This window comes from Diabrotica virgifera, chromosome 8 (genome assembly GCF_917563875.1).
Source record: "Diabrotica virgifera virgifera chromosome 8, PGI_DIABVI_V3a".
Taxonomy (NCBI): domain Eukaryota; kingdom Metazoa; phylum Arthropoda; class Insecta; order Coleoptera; family Chrysomelidae; genus Diabrotica; species Diabrotica virgifera.
The window spans coordinates 157,929,023-157,953,227 of NC_065450.1; the positions used below are offsets into that span (position 1 = coordinate 157,929,023).

General features: G+C 31.6%; 1 protein-coding gene across 1 annotated transcript in view; it reads left to right on the plus strand.

Moving 5' to 3' along the window:
• Positions 1 to 24,205, plus strand: part of LOC126890408 (microfibril-associated glycoprotein 4-like) — a 90,391-nt gene that overhangs the window by 26,239 nt on the left and 39,947 nt on the right. The window contains exons 3-4 of the mRNA XM_050659313.1: positions 9,292 to 9,354; positions 10,578 to 10,799. Of these exons, the coding sequence (XP_050515270.1) occupies positions 9,292 to 9,354; positions 10,578 to 10,799 (285 nt within the window). The remainder of the gene's footprint in view (positions 1 to 9,291; positions 9,355 to 10,577; positions 10,800 to 24,205) is intronic.

Below are 24,205 nucleotides of genomic sequence, written 5' to 3' on the forward strand. Positions count from 1 at the left end.
TTGCAAATTTATATTGGAATCCAACAACATCAGTTTTAGTAGATGCTGTAGAATCACAGGCTCTTAATATTAAAAGAGAAGTACGGCAGGGATACCTCTTGTCACCCCTGCTTTTCAACGTTTACTCCGTTAGAATTTTCAGAAATTCACTTTCTAAAAAACAGAAAGGAATAATTGTGAACGGTGAAGTCATCAATCATTTGCGATATGCGGACTATACAGTATCTTCTAGTCACGAAGATCTACAGAAACTACTTGATAGTGCCGTTGAGAGTTCAAGGGAGGCAGGTCTGGATCTGAACATACGGAAAACCAAAATACTCGTAATAATTAAATAACTGAATATAGTACAGAGATCTAAAATTGGCATTGAGGATCCGCCTACTTTGCTGCTACGTGTTATCGGTCTTACTTTATGATGTCGAGTCCTGGACTGTAAATAAAATCGATCTAATTCGCCTTGTGGCTTTTGAAATGTGGTACTATAAAGGAATTTTAAAAGTTTCTTGGGTAGAGAAGATTCAAAACTCCACAATACTAGAACGTCTCAGCAAGTCTACTTAGATTATAAAAAGCATCAAGCAGAGAAAGCTGGAGTATTCGAACATGTATTGAGAGATCCCAAATATAGGTTGGTGCAAAATATTATGCAAGGAAAAATAGCAGGCACACGCAGTCCAGGACGAAGAAGAACATGATGGTTGAAGAACTTGCGAGATTGGTATTGTGTTGATACAAGCATGCTATTTAGGGTGGCAGTGAATAAAATTATTAAGATAGCTATGATGGTAACCTACGTTCTCAAAGGACTTGGTACATGAAGAAGAAGAATTCCGGAATGTGAGGCGGTGGATCACGAAAAACAACAGCTTCTTTCGGATCAGGTAGCGTTAGGTCTGGTGAGTATAATGAGTTTAGTGAGTATGGAAAATAACTGCTACGTGCAATAAGGCGATACAAAAAATAATTGCGCAGCATTCAATGAGACTCACTGGTCGTTTGACAGGTTGCCTTGTCCTTCTGAAACCACTGTTGATTAAGTTGCACTACAAAATTGCTGAAGATCATGTAGAAGTGGCGTGGTAATCTGTACTCTGTACCGCTCCTGATTAACAGTTAACGGCGTTACATCGTTTACTTCCATGAAATAAGAGCCCAATATGCCATGAGCGGATACAGCACACTAAATAGTAACACGGAGACTGTGAAGGGGGTGTTCGACGATTCCGTCAGGGCGTTAAAATCCAAGAAACCGTGTTGCCTGCTTATTAGGGTATTTTCCCTGTGCCTCTTCCTCCCCGTCTCTATGCCCCATTACCAAAAATGAAGATAATCTAAAATGTCTTATTTTTTGTCTATACATCAACTGTTATTTTTATAGTGACATAATGACTCGTATCAATAAAAATGAGAATGTATTTTATACTCCAAATGGTAGAGTATATAATATTTGTATTCATATGAAATAGAGAAATATGAAAAAAAATCAGGGGGAACAGTAACAGTAGGAATCGTTAATGAACTAATTAAGTACGGAACAGGCAAACTATACAGAATTATACACGAAATGTTCAGTAACGCTATAAACCTGAACGACATACCAGATGAATGATGGTCTAAAGCACATATAACCTCGATACATAAAAAAGCAGATAAGAAGAAATGCGAGAACTAAAAAGGCATCAGTGTGATAGCATGTATGGGCAGGTTATATGGAAAAAATACTGCAAGAAAAACTGGAAAATTCTATCTTAAATAAAATCGAAGAAGATCAGGCGGGGTTCACGGCAGGAAGATCTTGCATAGATCACATGTAACACTCCAAAAATTAATTGAGAAAAAATGGCAAAAATAGACCAGTACGCATGGCATTCATCGATTTAAAAAAGGCATATGACACGGTTCCCAGAAAACAACCAAGGAACTCGATGAAGGAAATCGGAATAACTCAGAGGTTAATAGAAGCCTTAAAAAAACCTTAACAACAACAACAGGGTAAGAGTTGAAACCGGCAATAAATAGTCCAACAAATTTAAGACCACAAAAGGCTTACTGTAGGGATGATCTACATCTCCGACATACCCCAGGCTGTGGATGAAAAATAGGTCGATTTCAGGATATAATTCAGGAATTTTTGAAACCTATCAGGTGTTGTAAAGGACGATGCCAAGAATAAATTCTACTAAAATGTAACCAAAAATATTGTGCGCTTTTTTTTCTATTGCGATTTTCATTTCTTAAGTTTGCAATTTTTAATGATTTTTAATTTTGCAGCTTAGGATATTGATTTAAAAAAAAATTTAATAGAAAGCTGTAGTAAATTAAAAAACCTACAATTTTAGGTACGGTAAGTTTAATTTGGTTAACTGGTTATTGCAAAACATCCTGCGAAAAGTCCAAAATGGCCGTTTTTACAATTGCATTATTTATTGTACAAATAATTTTTGTTTATTTTTTAATGCTTTAAAATGAAGATCTTTCAATTCCAAACATAAAAAAATTGTAAAGCTAGATTAACGAATTTGTTGCTTAGATATTATAAATTGTTTATCCCAAGAGGTCAAATGTCGAAGGCTATAACTTTTTGAAAAAAAAATCGTAGAGTTGGTGAAACATATAATCTCCTTCTAAAGAGTTACATTTTCATATTCTGATGTAAATAAATGCGTAAAACATTTTTAACACTAGAAGCACCAGAGCGGTCGTTTTGACTGCTTTCTATTTTTGACACTCTGTTTTACTCATTCATAGTTATTTTAGAAACTTGATAATTTATGACTTTTTCTAGATTTTTTTGAAGATTATAATTTCTCTTTTACAGCTACTTAGCGGAATTATATTTTAAGATATGCCAATGTCTACCTAGAACCACCAGAGCAGTTATTTTGACTGCTTTCTCTTTTTGACCCTCTGTATTACTCATTCATATTTATTTTGCAAAATTTATAATTTGGGACTTTAATATTTATTTGAGGATTATAATTTCTCTTTTACAGGTACTTTTACAGTATAACTACATTTTGGATATAGCTAATGTCTACCTAGAAAAATTGGGTAGTAATGACAAGGTATTTTACATTTTGTTCACTGGGAAATTTTTACTTATTTTATGTATAAAATGCATCTAAAACATTTGTTGTTAGGTAATTTGAGTATACTCTTTGCAAGTGCGTGATCAATATGTATTTTGATTTTTCATTGTGATCTTTCTCTTTTCTGCTGTTATCACGTCTCGTCGATATTTGACTGAGCAATAACTATTGGAGTGGTTACAGAATTTGTCAAATAATGAATATGAAGTAGTTATGTGATGAAAATGTATCCAATAATGAAGAAGACGGGTATGTGCCTGATAATGTGGATCAAGGACATTATCGGGTAGCGATTCTGAAGATGAAGTTGAGATTGAGGATATGCTTAGTACTTCTGCTTCAACTTCGAATGCTGACTTCAATACCTCTTTAGCAATTATTACCAACCAGGTAAGAGGAATTCGCGGAAGCAGTTTTGAGAATTCCTCCATCGACCCTATAAGATGGGAGTTACTTTGCAATAGCGCTAGTACACCAGGTTAGCAACTATATTATATTAGTAGCTTCACTAGCTAATATTTATGTATTCACTTAGGCATATAATATTTTTGAGCATATTATTTTTTATATGTGCCTATCCGTGATGAATGTTGGCGACCATCATGGGAATTTTTACCTTATCCGCAGAATGTTCTTCTTCCTGGGCCCCGTTTTCCAAATATTTTTCCTTGCAGGATGGCTTTTAGAAGGGTATATCTGGATTCATTTCGCACAATGTGTCCAAAGTATTCGAACTTTCGAGATTTGATGGTGGTACCTCTCGGTTCTTCTACATTCTTCTGAAGACCTCCTCATTTGTGACTCTTTGAGTGGCTATTCTCCGATATAGCCACATTTGGAATGCTTCCAATTTTCTGCACATATTCTTTGTTCAATGTCCACGATTCAACACCGCAAAAAACAACAGAGAAGACGTAGCAGGTGAAAGTGAAAAACATGTGAAACTTGTCATATACATGTAAATAAAATTTGTGTGGGTCTTTGTACAAGCAAAATTGAACAACTTTGCTACTGCATAAATAGTGCTTAAATAATTAAATAATTCATTTAAATTAATTAAATATGTCTTTTATTATTAGTTATTAACTCAATATAGGTTTTTATCAAGTAAAAAAGAATTCAAAAACGGCTGGCAATAGAAATTCTAATACCCGTCATTTTGACCGCTGCGGTGCTTCTAGGTATGTATAAATGTTGGTGCTTCTAGTGTTAAACCTCTAATTTTTGGGTTTGAAAATAAGGGGGCAAATTTCGTTATAAATATTTAGAGCTGAAGCGGCCCTGTACATCCTATGAGTTTTTAACTTACAGATTATTGTTGCTGAAGATGAAAGGAAGATTTATAAAAAAAATAAAAAATTTCTATGACCAACTGAAGCCGAGATAATTTTTGGGTTTAAAAATAAGGGGGCAAATTTCGTTATAAACATTTAGAGCTGACGCGGCCCTGTAGTTCCTATGAGTTTCTAACTTACAGATTATTGTTGCTAAACACAAAACGAAGATTTATAAAAAAATAAAAATTTTCTACAACCAACTGAAGCCGAGATAATTGTTTTGTTTTTCTTAAGTAGTAGTGCCTTTATTTATAACAATTAAGAAATTATTTTACAGTCGTTGACTAAAGAAAGACTTATGTTATCTTAAAATAAAAATTATTATAAAATATAATTACATTCAATTATTAAAAAATATTTTTAAAATAGGTGCTTTTGCGAGCGGCCGAATTTTGCAAATCGCCCGGCTCGCTTCAAATCCGCGAGGTCGGAAAATTTTTACGTAACTTGTATTAAATTTTGACAGAAAACAATTTAATAATATTACCATTAGAATATACATAATATACAATCTATTTACCACTGTATTTGTTTTTCTTGATAATCTTTTATATGTGAAATTTCATTTCTGAAGAAATAATATTACAAAAATGATATATATATATATATATATATATATATATATATATATATATATATATATATATATATGAAATATATAACTATATTTTTAATTTTTTCATTGTTATATAAATATAATAATAATAATGTTACTTCTTACTATAATATACAATATAAAACTTTTTCTTCTTGTAGTGACTATTCTTTTTGGATTTCACATATAAAATTTTACCAAGAAAAACAAATACAGTGGTAAATAGACTGTATGTATATTATTATAATGGTAATATTATTAAATTGTTTTCTGTCAAAATTTAATACAAGTTACGCAAAAATTTTGCGAGCGCGCCGATTTGAAGCGAGCCGGATGATTTGCAAAATTCAACCGCTTGCAAAAGCACCGATTTTAAAAATAATTTTTAATAATTAAATGTAATGTTATATTTCATAATAATTTTTATTTTAAGATAATATTAGTCTTTCTTTAGTCAGTGACTGTAAAATAATTTCTTAATTGTTATAAATAAAGGCACTACGATTTAAGAAAAAAAAAACAATTATCTCGGCTTCAGTTGGCTGTAGAAAATTTTAATTTTTTTATAAATCTTCGTTTCGTCTTCAGCAACAATAATCTGTAAGTTATAAACTCATAGGATATACAGGGCCGCTTCAGCTCTAAATGTTTATACCGAAATTTGACCCCTTATTTTCAAACCCAAAAATTATCTCGGCTTCAGTTGGTCATAGAAATTTTTTATTTTTTTATAAATCTTCGTTTCGTCTTCAGCAACAATAATCTGTAAGTTAAAAACTCATAGGATGTACAGGGCCGCTTCAGCTCTAAATGATTATAACGAAATTTGCTCCCTTATTTTCAAACCCAAAAATTATAGGTTTAAAAATGTTTTACGCATTTATTTACATCAGAATATGAAAATATAACTCTTTAGAAGGAGATTTGATGTTTCACCAACTCTCTACGATTTTTTTTAAAGTTATAGCCTTCGACATTTGACCTTTTGGGATAAACAACTTATATTATCTAAGCAACAAATTCGTTAATCTGGCTTTACATTTTTTTTATGTTTGGAATTGAAAGATCTTCATTTTAAAGCTTTAAAAAATAAAAAAATTATTTGTACAATAAATAATGCCATTGTAAAAAACGGCCATTTTGGACTTTCTCAGGCTGTTTTGTAATAACCAATTAACGAAATTAAACTTACCATAGCTCAAATTGTAGGTTTTTTAATTTACTAAAACTTTCTATTAAAAAGTTTTTCTCTAAAGTCAATATCCTAAGCTACAAAATTAAAAATCATTAAAAATTGCAAATTTAACAAATGAAAATCGCGATAAAACAAGCGCACAATATTTTTGGTTACATTTTAGTATAAGTTATTCCTGGCATCGTTCTTTACAACACCTGATAGGTTTCAAAAATTCCTGAATTATATCACGTTTTTTCACCCACAGCCTGGGGTAACACTGTTTAAGATATTCCTAGAACAAATATTAAAATTATGAAAAAGCAAATGTGAAGGGATGGGAATTCCAATCCGGGACAACTTCTTGTAAACATTAAGTTTTGCAGAAGACCAAGTGGTAACGGATCAAGAAAAAGAAGATCTGTCCTATATGCTCTAAAAGTTAGAAGAGGAATACACGAAAAATAGACTGGAAATAAACATAGAAAAGACCGAAATACTTAAAAACAGAACAAGAACCAGTGAGAAACTTGGAAATGGAGATGATAGGGAAATTAAAGGCACTGAAAAATTGAAATACTTAGGATTCATACTCTCAAAGAATAAAACCACCGATCAAGAGATAACCAGCAGGGTGGCACAGACAAGAACATGTATTAAACAAGTGAACGGGGTAATTGGGATAGACATAATATTACCAGAAATACATAGAAGGGAATATATTATAACACCTTGGTACGTAGTATAATAACCTATAAAGCAGAGAATTTGGTAATAAACAAACGAAGCAAGTCCAGAATTAAGTATATCAACTAAAATCGAGTTCTTGAGAAGAAGCTGCAGAATAACACGAATAGACCGCATTAAAAATGAGCAGATAAAACGAAGAATATCACTAGAACAAGACTAGCTACGTCAGCTACGTCTAAGAAAAACGTTTAATTTGGTATGGATATGTGAGAAGAGCAGTTCGTACAAGGTGGATATCCAAGATTTCGGATTGGAGCCCAATAGGAAAGAGAAGAAGAAGTAGACACAGAAGATCATGGAGGGATAAAGTAAATAAGGCCATGGAAAGACGAGACCTTAAAGAGGGAGAATGGCAGAACAGAAACGACTGAAGACGTTGGTTGGAAAAAGGAAGACGGTGACAGCTGTAAAAATCCTTACATAGATAGATAGATGAAATAGCGTATAAAATTATATTTTTATCTCGTACTCATGAGAACATACTCCGTTTTTAGACCAGGGCGCATCTGTAAAAATATTAGTACATTTGGACGTTGAGAGGTGACTCAAATTTTTTTGCAGAAATTGCTTGAAAATAATTTAAATAATAATATTTGAGTTATCCTCCCTCTCAAAAAGGTCCGGAACATTGTTTAAATAATCAAAATGTCAAAAAATGAAGGAAAAATTTGACTTTTTTCTTCGTTTTTTTATTATAACTTTAAGAGTATTCATTTCCGAGAAAAGTTGTGTTGATATAAAAGTTATGTAATTAAATTTCCTACAATATAGAGTTAGTTGAAAATTTAAAAAATAGTCACCCTTGTTGCAAAATAGCAATAATTGGGAAAAAAAAACTATACAAAAACAAGTATTCGCATTTTACGTTTTTCAACCATTTATGCTAAACCTAGGACCTTCAAATTTCACCCAGAAAAACTACATGATAGAGTTAAACAACACTGTAAATTTTATTAAGATCGGTTCAATAGATTTTGCAAAATAAATTTTGCAATCCAGCTTTCGCAAAAAAAATTCATTTTTTCAAACTGTTACAGGACTGAAAATAAAGCAGATAGCAAGTTGATTTTTTTTTTGCTTATAGAAATGTACTGTACCTTTCATTTGCAATTTGAATAACTAAAAGCGATTAACCACCACGGCGTCAGGAATTTTTTTAAATAAACATTATTATTGGTGTTGCGCGCAGGACACCGGATAGTTTGCTCTGAGTGGGCATTCCACTGACCTTTAATAATTATTGATACATTTTAATTTTTATTACATTTCGATATAAAAAAATAAACTTGTTTATTGCAAAATTAAAACACATACTCTATCCTTTGAAATAACACTTTTTTTAGCAAACCCTTTGTTTGTTCATTATTTTAACTTGAGAATAAAAGTTTATTATTTTTAAACACATACAATTGTTTAAACAATATTTCACAAACAATAATAAAGTTAGTTTGATTTTTGTGGAATTAAAATATTAAAATACAACAAAATATAGAGTAAGAAAATAATATATTAGTTGAAGATTAGAAGAAATTTTGGTGGAAATCAACTTCATGTGAATCGAACACCGCTGTCCTGCGCGTAGCACCAATAATTAATGTTTATTTAAAAAAATTCCTGACGCCGTAGTAGTTAATCGATTTTAATTTTGCAAATTGCAAATAAAAGGTACAGTACACTTCTATACGCAAAAAAAATTCAACTTGCTATCTGCTTTATTTTCAGTCCTGTAACATTTTGAAAAAATGAATTGTTTTTGCGAAAGCTGGATTGCAAAATTTATTTTGCAAAATCTATTGAACCGATCTTAATGAAATTTACAGTATTGTTTTACTGTATCATAAAGTTTTTCTGGGTGAAACATGAAGGTCACAAGTGCAGCATAAATGGTTGAAAAACGTAAAATGCGAATACTTGTTTTTGTATGTTTTTTTTCGCAATTATTGCTATTTTGCAGCAAGGGTGACTATTTTTTAAATTTTTAACCACTTCTATATTGTAGGAAATTTAATTACGCAACTTTTATGTCAGTACATCTTTTCTGGGAAATGAATACTTTTAAAGCTATAATCAAAAAACGAAGAAAAAATCGGATTTTTCCTTCATTTTTCGATATTTTAATTATTTAAACAATGTTCCGGACCTTTTTGAGAGGGAGGATAACTCAAATATTATTATTTGAGTTATTTTCAAGCAATTTCTGCAAAAAAAATTGAGTCACCTCTCAACGTCCATCTCAAAACAGATGGGCCCTGGACTATTTTATTTATACCGCTAAATATTTAATTAAGTTTGTAATGTTTTAGAAAATGATGTGTAAAATATAACATATTAAATTTGTTTTAGACTGCGCAAATGATGATTATAGACCTGATAAACCTACAAATTGTAAGGAAATATTAGACTCAGGTATGTAATGCTATTAAAAGAAACATCCCTAATAGTAATTTAGGTATCAAGTACATTCAATAGATGTTTATACCCTAAAGGAGACAGGCTTATAAACTCGAGGGCCTCTAGCCCGACAGATTGTATGTCGCCCGACGGTATAAAGATCTAATAATGCACGTGATGCATACAAAAATTTATGTCATACCAATTCATTAATTCAAGTTTTAATTTTATTTAATATTAATTCGAAGTAATATTGCATCGCAGCAGGTATTATTTAGTACCGTTGCTAGGAAAGTAATGTTGGTTAGCAATTTGCTATTTACGTAAACTAAGTTTTTCTATGTGACAAATTTCAAAAGGAAGTCAGAATGCAAGAGAGATTCGATATGTATTGCTGAAGAAATATTTTAAAAAGCCAAAAAAGCGACTGAGAATCTGTTACCTAAAAAATCTAAAGAAACGTACGACAAGGAATAAGTAAAAAATTATAATGTTTACCTTAATAAATAAACGGATTAAATGAAGTTTTTGATTTTTGTTGTTTCCTATTGAAATAATTCCTTTATGTGGTTCGTAACTAAGTAATAAATACACAATATGAAACCGGTATGACAGAATAGAATATTGTACAAGTGAGAAAAAAGACACATTTCTCACGAGCGCACAAGTTTGTTGAGGCACGAGACGAGTGCCGCAAATTAAGCGAGGGCGAAATATGTCATTTTCTCATGTGTTGTACACTGTACTTTTTCTATGAATGCGGTTTTGTCAAGAGTTCAAACTTCAAAATTAAATAAGTTAGGTTCTTTTCTGAAGAAACGAATCTCTTTATTTTTTAAAAGCTAAAAAATATTTTGAATAGTTTTTTTAGTTAGATGCATAGTTTTTCAGGTATTCCCAAAAAACCGTTCGACAACGTGTCATTTTTTAACGAAAATTGCCAATTTTCAATCACGAATAACTCAAAAATTATTAAGTTTAAAAAAATATTATAGAATAGTTTTTGCTTAGAATTAGGTTTTCAAGCTACTTCCGTGATTATTTTGACAAAAAATTTTCCTTCTCTTGAAGGGGTAGTAAAAAACCACCATAGTATATAGGGCATACTTTTTCTTGATTTATTCCCTACCTACTGTGAAAATATCAAAGTAATTCGATGTAGTAGGATGAAATTCGGAGCCAAATACCCTCATCGACTGCCCTAGTTGCATTTTTAAAATAATTTTTTATAATCGTAGGGGAAACAGTGTCTAAAAAGTACATAATATATCCAAAAGGTTCCAATATATCAGTAGAGGTATATTGCGATATGGACACAAGAGGTGGCGGATGGACAGTAATACAGAGAAGATTTAACGGAGCTGTTGATTTCTATAGAGATTGGAGAGAGTATAGAATTGGGTTCGGAACACTACCTGGAGAACGTTGGATAGGATTGGAGAATATTTATCATTTGACAGGTAACAAATATTATCATTATTTAGTTCAAGTTATTAAAATAATCTAGTCTGCTTAATGTGCTTAACCTTTAACTACCCGCGCATCGAGTTATAACATAACTACACGCGTGGCGTACTTTATACGCCACAAGAAAATACACCAAAAAACAGCTGATTTGTTTATTTTTTTTTTAATTACACTTAGTTGTTTGTTATATACCTTATTCGGCATCAGTGAATACTTGGAGTTCCTTTTCAGTAAGCCAATTTGACTTTATAACTGGAATCATGGAGTAACTGGATTCCATGATGAATAAAATTACTAATAAACATTTTTTTTGAAATGTGATTTTTTACTGGAGAAAAAGTATTATTTACAAAGAAAAATATATTTTGTGGCATAATGACTAAAAAACCATTGAAATATGTACTTATATTACTACTTATATCAATATAATCGTGGCGTATATTGTCCACCACCCGAAACAACAAATAATAAACAGTAAATTACGATCTTTCCAGAACGCCAATTACGACGAAACTAAAACCAAATTGTAAAGCACAGTCCAGTGATAGGTTAGAGAGATAAACAAGGTCAAAAATTAAATTTTTAAACATATTTGCAGTAGAATTCTTATATTTGGCGTACAAAATACGCCAGCGCGTGTAGTTAAATGCCGGTATAGGTGAAATTTGCTAATCATTTTAGGCACGACAAGACCCTATAACTTTAATAGTAGAACATACAAGAAAACGTATAAACACTGTGCCGTCACTTTTTAGTGGCACATGCGTCGACAGTGGCGCATCAAAATTTCCATTTATGGACGAAATAAATAAATAAAAAGGTAGCCTCCCTCACTCTCAGAGTTCAAATTTTTTTTAAGTTCTATAGACTTAGCGTAATTTTAACCCACCACCCCCTTCCACCTTCCACCACCATCAAAAACTTCATTTTTCGTTTTTATTTTTTTAGGCGGGATGCAATCAATTTTAAAAATTCATAGGCATAGTTGAGGCATTTAAAAAACATGTCTATTTTATACAGATCTGTAGGTTGAGTGTACATAACCTCAAAAAAATTGTTTATTAATTTTTTTTTGAAAAAAAGCGTATAACTTTTTTGTTGAGGCGGCTGGAGGTTTGGTTTTCGTTTCTCTTTTTTGTATTTTATCAAACACTATGTTTATAATTTATTTCAGATTTTTCCGTAAGATTCGTCACCTTCAAAGATCCAAAAAGCTGTTTTTATGGGTTTTTGTGGGTTTAAACGTGATTCTCCCATTTTGAAATGTTCCAAAGAACCCAGTCTTTACCTTGGCTCTGACGTTTACCTTGGCTCTTTCCCTGAACGATTAGATGTAAAAGATCATATTTTTTAGGGTGTTTTATAATGGGAACGAAGTCTCCGAAGTCGAAGAAAAGTCTCTTTATTATATTGACCAGTTGAGTTGTTTGGTTTAGCCGTCTAAGGAGCCATCATTTCTAATTCTATGGACCCAGATTCTGTTTAGTAGCCGTCTGTATATCCACATCTCAAACGCTTCCAAGCGTTTCAGCATAGCCTCACTTAAAGTCCACGCTTCTACTCTATACAGTAAGGCGATAATATACAGCCATTTTATATTCTCCTTTTTATATTTTTATTTCATCAGACAGTGTTTGTTCAACTTTTATTCTTGCCACTTGATGCCAATATAGATTTATAATTATTCGTAACTATCTATCACCCAATCCAGCTGTTTCCAATATTTCTGGCATTTTGTTATATAGAACTTTGTTAAAAGCCTTTTTAAAATCGATTGCACAGATTGTACATACTAGTTTGATTTATATCCCTGAATTAGTACTTGGATACTAAACAAGGCTTCTTCTTGCCACCCAAACCACTCCTAAACAATAAGTGGTTTCCACACTGGATATATACAGGGTGAGTCATGAGGAACTGTACATACCCCTACCTCGTATAGAGGCTCCAATGGGGAATAACAAATGACCATTAAAAAGTGTCTGTTCCCCTTGTTTAATAATAAACAGGGCCAGTTTCGCATTTTGACGGAAATTTATATTCGTCATAATTTTTGAACGGTCAGATCGATGTGTCTCTTATTTTGGTCAATCGTTACACTATTACTACGTAATCAACTGATTTATTCAAACTAGACAAAAATCAGGTCCGGCTTTAAAAAATTAGTACGTTTGGGTCTTAGAAAAAATTTCACACTGTATACGCTTTTTGAAAATTCTAATATGAATTTTGCAAATTAGACAAATGGCCAATTAAAATGCCATATTTATTTTTTTCCCACACGATTGCTTAATTTTTTATAAAAAACATTAAATTTGAGTATTAATTAAAAGTTTGGTAAAGTAAACCATATATTTCAAAAAATTAACTTTTATTACAAAAATAATTTTTTTTAACAAATATTTGATTTATGTTGCCACGCAATCAACTGATTTATTCACACTAGAAAAAAATCAGGTCAGGCTTTAAAAAATTAGTTCGTTTGGGTCTTAGAAAAAATTTCACCCTGTATACGCTTTTTGAAAATTCTAATACGAATTTTACAAATTTGACAAATAGGCAATTAAAATGGCATATTTATTTTTTTCCCCACATGATTACTTAATTTTTTATAAAAAAATCAAATTTGACTATGAATAATAATTAAAAGTTTGGTAAAGTGAACCATAGATTTAAAAAATTACTTTTATTAAGTATAAAAATTTATTATTTTTGAACAAATATTTAATTTATGTTATAGTCGATTCGCTAATCCGAGATACAACTGTCTACACTACAATCACGATAAAATGCACCTAAAAATAAACAAGCACGAGGAGCACTTCCAAATCATGATTTGGGAGTGCTCCTCGAACATTCAACGTGTATTGGTTTGTTTATTTCTATATAGTGCATTTTTATTGTGAGTGTAGTGTAGACAGTTGTGTCTCAGATTAGCGAATCGACTATACCACCTAATGAACTGATTTATTCAAACTAGAAAAAATCAGGCCCGGATTTAAAAAATTATTTCGTTTTAGGCAAAATTCGCCAAATAGGCAATTAAAGTGGCATATTTATTTTTCCCCACACGATTACTTAATTTTTTATTAAAAAAATCAAAGTCAAGTCGGAATTTTAACCTAAAAATGAAAAAAAAAAAGAAATCACGGGTTAACTCGCTACAACGTTCCATTTAAAAAAATTTTCTGAAATTTTTGCAGCACATATCTCTCAGCATTGTGAAGACTATGACAATTATTGTAGACTTTCAGTCACCTTCTCGTAACAGTTTGAATTTTTTAAAATAAAAGGTGCAGCTTCGTGAATTGCAAAGTTAAGTCGCAGAAATTAAGTGAAAAAGTTTATACTTTATCTATTTGATCACGTCTATGTTAAATTATAGAGTCCAAAGAGAAGTGTTATGGGGAGTTTTAGATCTAGACGTGTTATGAAAAAAAAATGGTGAAACTTTTAATTTTAAGAAAAACGTTGTTTAATTTTTTTTTATGGTAAAATTGCGATTTTGACAATAATGATTTTTTAATAAACAATTAAGTAATCGTGTGGGGAAAAATAAATATGCCATTTTAATTGCCTATTTGTCTAATTTGTAAATTTCATATTAGAGTTTTCAAAAAGCATATACAGGGTGAAATTTTTTCTAAGACCCAAACGAACTAATTTTTTAAAGCCGGACCTGATTTTTTCTAGTTTGAATAAATCAGTTGATTGGGTGGTAACATAAATCAAATATTTGTTTAAAAAAATTAATTTTTGTAATAAAAGTTATTTTTTTAAATCTATGGTTCACTTTACCAAATTTTTAATTCATAGTCATATTTGATTTTTTTATAAAAAAAAATAAGTAATCGTGTGGGGAAAAAATAAATATGTCATTTTAATTGCTTATTTGTCTAATTTGTAAAATTAATATTAGAGTTTTCAAAAAGCGTGTACAGGGTGAAATTTTTTCTAAGACCCATACGAACTAACTTTTTAAAGCCGGACCTGATGTTTTTCTAGTTTGAATAAATCAGTTGATTAGGTGGTAATAGTGTAACGATTGACCAAAATAAGAGACACATCGATCTGACCGTTCAAAAATTCTGACGAATCTAAATTTCTGTCAAAATGCGAAACTCGCCCTGTATATTATTAAACAATGGGAGCAGACACTTTTTAATGATCATTTGTTATTCCCCATAGGGGCCTCTATACGAGGTAGGAGTATGTACAGTTCCTCATGACTTACCCTGTAATACCTAAACCTTTAATTCCTGGCTGTGTCGGTCTGTTATAAATAAAATTCTTTATTATTGCTTTTAACTTTCAATTTTCACGTTTCAATTATTTGCTATTTTCAATAATATCTTTAATAATATAAGCATTACATAATACTCGTACACTTTATACAGTGTGTCCCAGAAAATAATGGGTTCCTTAACCTTCCGTGACTAACATTCGGTCTGTGAGACGGACCACTTAGGCCCAAACCAGACGGGCCACTCTGCAGCGCTACTCTGTGGATCCACAGAGTGGCTGAAACAGGCGATTTTCGGACATCTTGGCTATTAGTGCACCCTATGTAACGCACAGTTGAATCTTATGTTTGTGCGTCACAGTGTTGCCATGCCATTACTTTCATAATTTCAATCAATGTTAAATGTACCTACAAGAATAATAGAATAAGAACGTTTACTTCTCCGTCATTATACTAGGTAGAATGACAAATGAGGTGTCAAATGAAAGCTTATAATCCAAGGATAGTACTAAAGGTGAGAAATTAGACCTAGATTGTCTGTCCCTCAAAAAGTAAGCGTTATATTGTGGATTTCTAATGTCAACATTAAAAGTTGCACTACTTTTTTTCTATAAAACATTTTGATCAAAGACTTACCAGAAAACTTTTTTGTACTCTCTATTTTCAAATAAATGTGATGAAGAAGCTAAATTTTAAACTTTGTCACACAACTTTTGCGATTAAACTTTGCAATGCACAAATCCGCACCTTTTTCTTTGAAAAATTCATAACCTTTATCATGATAAGAATAAAAACTTGAAGCAGGTATCTTGGCCTTCAGAAATGTTAGAGCTATATACTTAAAAATTTCAGATAAAAATATTAAAATGGGACAGAGTTGTAGCGAGGTAAACGCAAAAAACGTAATTTCATTTTCTTTTATTTTTAGATTAAAATTGCGATTTTGACAATGTTCCCCCACATAAAATTCAAAATAAACCTCATTTTCGCTTTCAGCACCCTCGAAAATATAAAGTATGAATAAAATTAGCCATTCACCCCTCCGTGGTCAGTGTCTCGAAAACTAAGCGCTTTTTTGAGGGTGTCCCGCTCGTGTGTAATATCACAAAAAATAGTAACGTGATAGTATGAAAAAATAGAGGATACGGCAACGGTGTTACAAGTGATGGTCGGATCCATGATCCAATGCCAAAATCTACACAGATAGATTAAGAGCCGCTATAGGTGAAATTTCTTAATCATTTTAGGCACGATGGGACCCTATAACTTAAATAGTAGAACCTAAAAGAAAACGTTTGAACACTGTGCCGTCACTTTTCAGTGGCACATGCGTCGACAGTGGCGCATCAAACTTTCCACTTATGGACGGGATAAGTAAATTAAAAGTTAACAGAACTTACTAACAGAATTAATTTTTTTTTTATTTTTTTTTAAGTTCTATGTGATTAACACATAGGATTCATCGTGATTTTAACCCACCACCCCTTCCCCCTGCCCCCACCATCAAAAACTTCATTTTTCGTTTTTATTTTTTTTGGTGGGATGCAATCAATTTTAAAATTTCAAAAAATTCACACGCATAGTCGAGGCTTTTGTAAAACATGCCTATTTTTTATAGACCCATAGGTAGAGTGTACATAACCTCAAAAAATTAAAAGAAATTTTTTTTTTTCAAAAAAGCGTACTTTTTTTGAGGAATAGCTGCCGGTCTAATTTTTTATTAATCTTGTGTGTTTTATCAAACACTATATTTTAAATTTTTTTCAGATTTTTCCGTAAGTCTCCCCACCTTCAAAAATACGAAAAACTGTTTTTTGGGGGGTTTTGGGGGATTTTCCCTATTTTATAGACTTCATAATATATCAAATCAATTTTGTTTTTATAGGTTATATGTAACTTGAAGTAAATGAGTTCTTTAGAATATTTAAAAATCAGAAAAACACGTTCAAACCCCCCAAAACCCCCTTAAAAAACAGTTTTTTGGATTTTTGAAGGTGACCAACGCTACAGAAAAATCTGAAAAAAAATTGAAATATAGTGTTTGATAAAATACACAAGACTAAGAAAAAATTAGATCTGCAGCTATCCCCAAAAAAAGTTATATACTTTTTTTCAAAAAAAAATTTTTTAAATTTTTTTGAGGTTATGTACACTCAACCTACAGGTCTATAAAAAATAGACGTGTTTTATAAAACTCTTAACTATGCGTGTAAATTTTTTGAAATTTTAAAATTGATTGCATCCCACCAAAAAAAAAATGAAATCGAAAAATAAAGTTTTTGATGGTGGGGGCAGGGAGAAGGGGGTGGTGGGTTAAAATTACGATGAATCTTATGTCTTAATCACATAAAACTTAAAAAATGAAAAAAATTAAATTCTGGTAATTAGGGAGGGTATTTTTTAATTTATGTATCCCGTCTATAAGTGGAAAGTTTGATGCGCCACTGTAGACGCATGTGCCACTGAAAAGTGACGGCACAGTGTTCAAACGTTTTCTTTTAGGTTCTACTATTTAAGTTATAGGGTCCCGTCGTGCCTAAAATGATTAAGAATTTTCACCTATAGCGGCTCTTAGTCTAAGACATATTATTAGGGTGCACTAATATCCAAGATGTCACGATTTTCTAGCGCCGGCGACTACGCTGCGAAGTGGATCGTTTGGAATGGTGCGGCGTTTAATATAATGGGTGGGAAAAAACAGTAAGTTTAATCAAATGATTAAAAGCTTGCGGGCTAATATTTTTTTAAAAAGTGTGTTCGTCAAAATCAGTCTTTGTAATGTCCAAAGTTTTAAATATTTTTTAAAATTTCAACGCATTTGAAAAAATACCAATAAACTCAATAAATGCAAAAATATTGAAATGGTTGCTGATGTGAGCACATAATATTATTTATCTAGGGTAGGTAATAAATCTACTACTCACAGTCTTGTTAGATTTTAGTTATTTAGGATGTAGAAGTAATTTTTTTGGGCTACCGGTTTCGGTGTTTAACATTTACACCATCATCAGGCCCTTAAGAATATATATATCAGTATATAGCATTACCAAATTAGCTCCTCCCTTCAGACATTACCTTTTATTAAAGAATTTTTGAACTTTTGTGAGAAAAAATAGATAACTAAAAAGTTGTTCACTCAAATAGTGAACTATTTGAGTAAACATCTTTTTAGTTATCTATTTTTTTTTAGTTATCTATTTGGTCTCACAAAATTTCAAAAATTCTTTAATAAAAGGTAATGTCTGAAGGGAGGGGGCTAATTTGGTAATGCTATATACTGATATATATCTTCTTAAGGGCCTGATGATGGTGTAAATTTAAATGTTAAACACAGAAACCGGTCGCCCAAAAAAAATTTACTTCTACACTCTAAATAAATAAAATCTAACAATACTGTTAATAGTAGACTTATTGCCTACCCTACATAATCAATAAATGGAATGAAGGAGAGCCAGACAAAAGTAGCTATATCACAGAAAGAAGCACATAAAAAATCAACCAGTACATCGTGTATCCTACAGGCGTAAAATAGTAAAATAGATACAACCTGAAAACTGAGCGAAAGTGAAAAACATGTTAGCTTGCGACCCCCTTTTAACTGATATCTTATCGTTTTGTTTTCAACAACAAACAATAAAACCTTTTTTGACCTAGGATGGGACCCCACTATTTAACATAAATAAACAAACAAGATTAAATTTGTTTTGTTCAGTTCAAATGCATCCAATGTATAATAAAATGTTAATATAAATAGAGCAAACATTGCTTATGGGATTTATTCTGTTCGATAGGGCTACCTTCTTTAAAATCAGAAACAAATAATTCAAAGATGACGTCCCACGCTTTTCCTTTGAATGCCTTATAAATATGCCGTCGGGTGCTTGTATCACATATATCCGGTCTGTTTTGCACTTCAATCAAAAACCGTTCCGAATCGAAATTCATTTTAGGTTTTCACCCAATAAATTCTCGTAAACATCTGAGGCAGCTACAAAAGTGGTCCGTCTGAATGGCGTTTGCCACTAGTGGACGCCACTATCAGTGAGGCTCGGCGACTGTGGCTGGCCACAGTCGCTCGTCTGGGGTGCGACGTCCACTTCACATAAGAACCCACGGTAAACCATCGGAAGCTGCTTTGTGGATCCACAGAGTAGCGCTGCAGAGTGGCCCATCTGGTTTGGGCCTTAGAGTTTTAACGATTACATCCAAATCGTTCGTTATGAATCTTCGCCGCAAGTAGCTTCCTGATTTAGGTGCCTGTTTTTAGTGTTGAAGTTTGAGTCTTCAGTGTCAACTAATTAAGCAATTATCGGCAAATTTTGTCTCAGTGACCCATGTTGGACCTCTATTGGATCCATGGTCTACTCGAGGAATAAAATTCTTTAGATTTACGAAAGACCGTGCAAACAAGGGCTGATAATTTAGTAAGCCAATTGCCAGGAGTAAAAACTGAACCTAGATACAAGAAAACAGCAATGGAAATATTGAGTTGTTTTTGACAAATCAGATGTTATTTAATTGTTTTATTTTCTTTGGTACTTTGCCAATGTTAAAGAGGTTTAACAATTTAATAAATAATAGGTATCATTTGGGTTTAATTTTACTCCTTCAAGGAGTAAACACAATCTTACGCTTGAAAGTGTGTCAATGAAAACATTTTTTTATGTCGGTCTCTGACACCGATGTTAACTTTAATGTTCAGAAAACCTATGTTAGTTGCAGAAGGTTAAAGGTATAGGTGGAAGGTACCATATAGAGCAAAAAAATCCTATAACATTTTTTTCTAAATTCAAGCGTTTCACCAAAAAACGAAAATACATTTTGGTATGTAAATTGAAATCTGTCAACTACGCATGTGACGGACAGCTCTTTCAGGACAACAGACTCAGTAACAGACAGAAAAAATAAAATAAATATATTTAGGATATTTATATACAGTTCAAATTTAAAAATAACAAAATAAAATATCATTCTATATTCGCCCCGTTCCGGAGCAAGCTGCAAAAGAAATAAATTTATATTTATGACTATTATAAAAAAAAATTAAGACCGTATACACAATCGCAATCTCGCTATACCGAATAAATCTATCTACATTCTACATCATTACACACTCAGACTCGTTGTCCCCGATCAAACATCGTCTCATCGACACAGTAGTTACCCATAGCCAGCTCAGGGGTGGGATTTTGTGTACAATCGCTAACGCCGATCGCTTTCTATCAATGTCAATATATTTGAGTTTTTAGTTTTAATTCAAATATTTTCTTGTTTTACTAAGTGTCACTTCAGCATCAATTAAAATATAACCTAGCAAAACTAGAAAATAATTCAATTAAAGCTAAAAATTCAAATATTTTCACGACAATTGACATCGATAGAAAGCTACGTGTAGATATCGATGGCCTAGCGTGCAAATGTGCTAAGTGCTAATTTGTTGGTTTTCCAATAATTGAAAATTAAGCTTTTAAATCTTATTAAAATTATAGTTTTTATCATGTACCTATTAATAATTGCTCACATATTTTGTAACATCTGAAGACCTTTTGTAAGTTCTAAAGAGCCTTAAAATGTTAGCTGGTCCCGAAATAATAATAATTGTTGCTGTTACTTAACACCTTTGTAGTACCAAAAAATGTTTTTAAGGAAGTTAATACCACATTGAAAAAAATAATTATTTTTATTGACACAAATACAAAAAATAATACTCTATCAAAGGCAAAATAAAAAATCCTAAACTAATATTTTTATCGGATATTTATAGAGAATTGTCTAATCTGAAATGTCAGACTCTTCATTTCGACTTGGAATATTGTTGGTTGACACTGGAATGTCTTTTATAAACTGGGAGTATTCATCGGGAATAACTTTAGAATTTAAATGATATTCCAAATCTTTTTTACTGGTAGTCTTGTCAAATACTTTTGGTTTAGCTCAAGGTTTGTGCTTGTTCTTTTTCTTCCAGCCTTTCCCTTACAATTTACTTCTATTTCTTCAAAATTTTCTTGAGATAAACAGTATTTATATTGTATTATAGATGCTTTCTCTTTGTCAAATCTCAACCATTTAATATTTAGCCAATTCACTTATTTTTCTTTTTTTTTTGTGTTCATGGTTGTGTTAAAAATATAATTATTTACCAGGTTATGTAAATCAAAAAATCATTAAATTTCATGTTTTCCACAATGTATTGTCTTGGTCTTATTCTAGAGGCCGGAACTAGCAGACACCACTCGCTAGTTGAGTAAATTTTTCTATGGCGCTTAGCTCGTTCAATCGTGACATGCATTGAGTCGACCTCCAGATAGGAATGTCCCGACTCCATGAACTTCAGGTCAACAATTTTTAGGTGGTTGATGTGACTTACTGCATACAACATTGCAGTCGCAACATTTTTATTTCTGTTTTGGCCGCTACAGATATCTGAAAATGATGCAACGTGACAAATTGTATCAGGTAAGCTTTTGAGGTATTTCAAAAGGCAAGTACCTATCTCTGCACTATCTTTATTTCCATGGGTCTCATCCCAGATGAAACAATACCCATCCAACGTAGCCGCATTATAGATTGTGAAGTTATATACATTAAGTTTATGTCTATAATAAATTTGACTGTCTCCTGCATGTGGCATAGGTAAGATGGAGTATAGGTATAGGTATAGGTACTGGTATAGGTAAAACTAATGGAGCGAAAAGTTTTGTCATGTTCGTTTGCAGCCCTCTTTTTATCTTCGGATTTCATAGTCATCGGTTCTTGTCTTGTTTGTGTTTGTTATACTCTACTGTTAGCGGTTCTTTGTTTGTGGCCTGATGGTATGCATTGCATTGTGAGCACTGATCCTTTTTTGGAACATGAAATCATGAAAAGCCAATGCTGGCTCAAACTCATGAAACATTTTTCTGGGGTTCCACATTGATTTTCAAGAGCATTTTTTAATATGCGAATGGTTCTGGAACTCATTATTACTAATTAAACTGCTAACAATCAAGACCACTATTTTTCTTAACGTTTACCGACAAATTTGACGTAATCTAACCTCACTTTTAATTGTGTTTGGTGTAGCACAAATGTGTTAAGTAATTAACTCTGAAGGTTTCACGAATTTCGATTAGTAGTACAAATGTTCTAACTGCACTTGACACATAAGTTGTAGAAATCTGCAGGTGCGTAGTACTTATTCCTTTTGAAAGATGGCGCTAGAAAAAAAATATGGACATATTTTACTTACCACATGTGTTTGCAAGATAATAATGTCTTAGGCGGTTTAGGTGAGCCAAATAACACGTTTTGACTATAATTGGCACTTAGCACCTTTGTACGCTAGACCATCGATATACAGGGTGCGCCAAACCTCTGGTTTTCTTTGATTACGGCTAAATTATGGGATATGCAAAAAAAATGTTTTTAACAAAATTAATGTACATCGAAGCCGTCTATAATTTAAAATTATTTTCGATTATACAGGATGAGTCAGAACGACGGTACGAACCAAAGTTATGTTTTTTTAAATGGAACACCCTATATATTAAATCATTTCTGAATATAGTTTTTAAAAAAATTAAGAATTTATATAAGGTATTATAGGCCTAAAGTTAACAATTTTCGAAATATTTACACTTTTATTGAGAAAAATGGTAATATTCAAAGGGCTGTGGATTAGGCTTGCAAGGTAATAAAAATTTAAATGATATGTCAAAGTTTTTTTAGCATACTGTTATTTTAAAAAAAGTAACATATTTGACATATACCCATAAAATATACAGTGTGATCACTATTTGCATATACAAAATTTTCTCATTTTTTTTAAATGGGACACCCTGTATATTAGTATTGCCTTTTGTAGTAAATATTACAACCTTTCTTTTGGTAAAGGTTGTATGTACCTAGCATGTTCCGTTTTGTAGATATTTAAAAAAAACTATAGATATTACGCTTTTGCGGATTTTTTATTAAACAATTTTTTTGCAAAAAAAATAATTATAATCTGGTTTTAGAAACATACATCAAAATATCAAATATTTTTTTTCCCATAATCATCACTACGATGATGATTATTAAAATTACAATCTGGTCATACTTGACCAATGAGCAATTTTAATCTAACCTAAATTATTACTGTTCCTTAAAATTAAGAGCTTGCTCCATAGCGTCTCTTATCTAACCTAACAAGATAGTGCACTATTCTATGCATTCATTAACCCTTAAACGCCCAACCTTTTTTAGGTTACATGTACGCCCAAGGGTGGGTAAAAAATGTCCACCTCGAAAATAGCTAATATATTTATTGAGAGTTGTTGGAAATGGGTTAAACTTAAGAACCTTATGCTTAATAAACACAGCATCTTCCAAAATATTAATATAAACAATTTACAAACCTTACAACAAAATTACAATGTACATCAAAATTAACATACAAGTAAAGGCCAGTAATTCAGATTTGTCGATTTTCTCCACATTCTTCCTTTCAACCTCCTCAATGGCGGATAATTATGTAGATTATGTAATTATACGTCGATAATTATATGGATTATCTTCCTACCAATGAGAAATTATATAGAAACCTTTAGTAACAAGTTTTACCAAGGGTGTATCTTTTATGCCCACCCATATTTAACTCAAGATGCTACTTTTATTTTCAAAAATATCGGTAGAACTAAATTAACATTCGATAAAGGGCTGGCCTTTTAACAATAAATAATTTTTTAAAAATTTTTAAACACGTAATAAATATGTTACAAGGGAATACGCATTAGGTGGACATTTCTTGCCCACCCTTGGGCGTTTAAGGGTTAATATGGTAAAAATTTTTTTTTTGTTAAACAATTTTAAGTTATTAAATTCAATTGAATTGTACTAGTATACGATTTATTTTAATCTTTAATTACGTTTTTATTTTCATATTTGATATTTTGAACTACAAGCAAAATATCAAATATGAAAATAAAAACGTAGTTAAAGATTAAAATAAATCGTATACTAGTACAATTCAATTGAATTTAATAACTTAAAATTGTTCAAAAAATATTTTACCATATTAATGAATGCATAAATTAGTTACTAAATTAAATAAACCACCAAATTTGATATCTACCCTAGTAATTTTTCTACCACATCAACTTTCCTGTACCAAATTAATTGTTAGCTATATTGTATTTG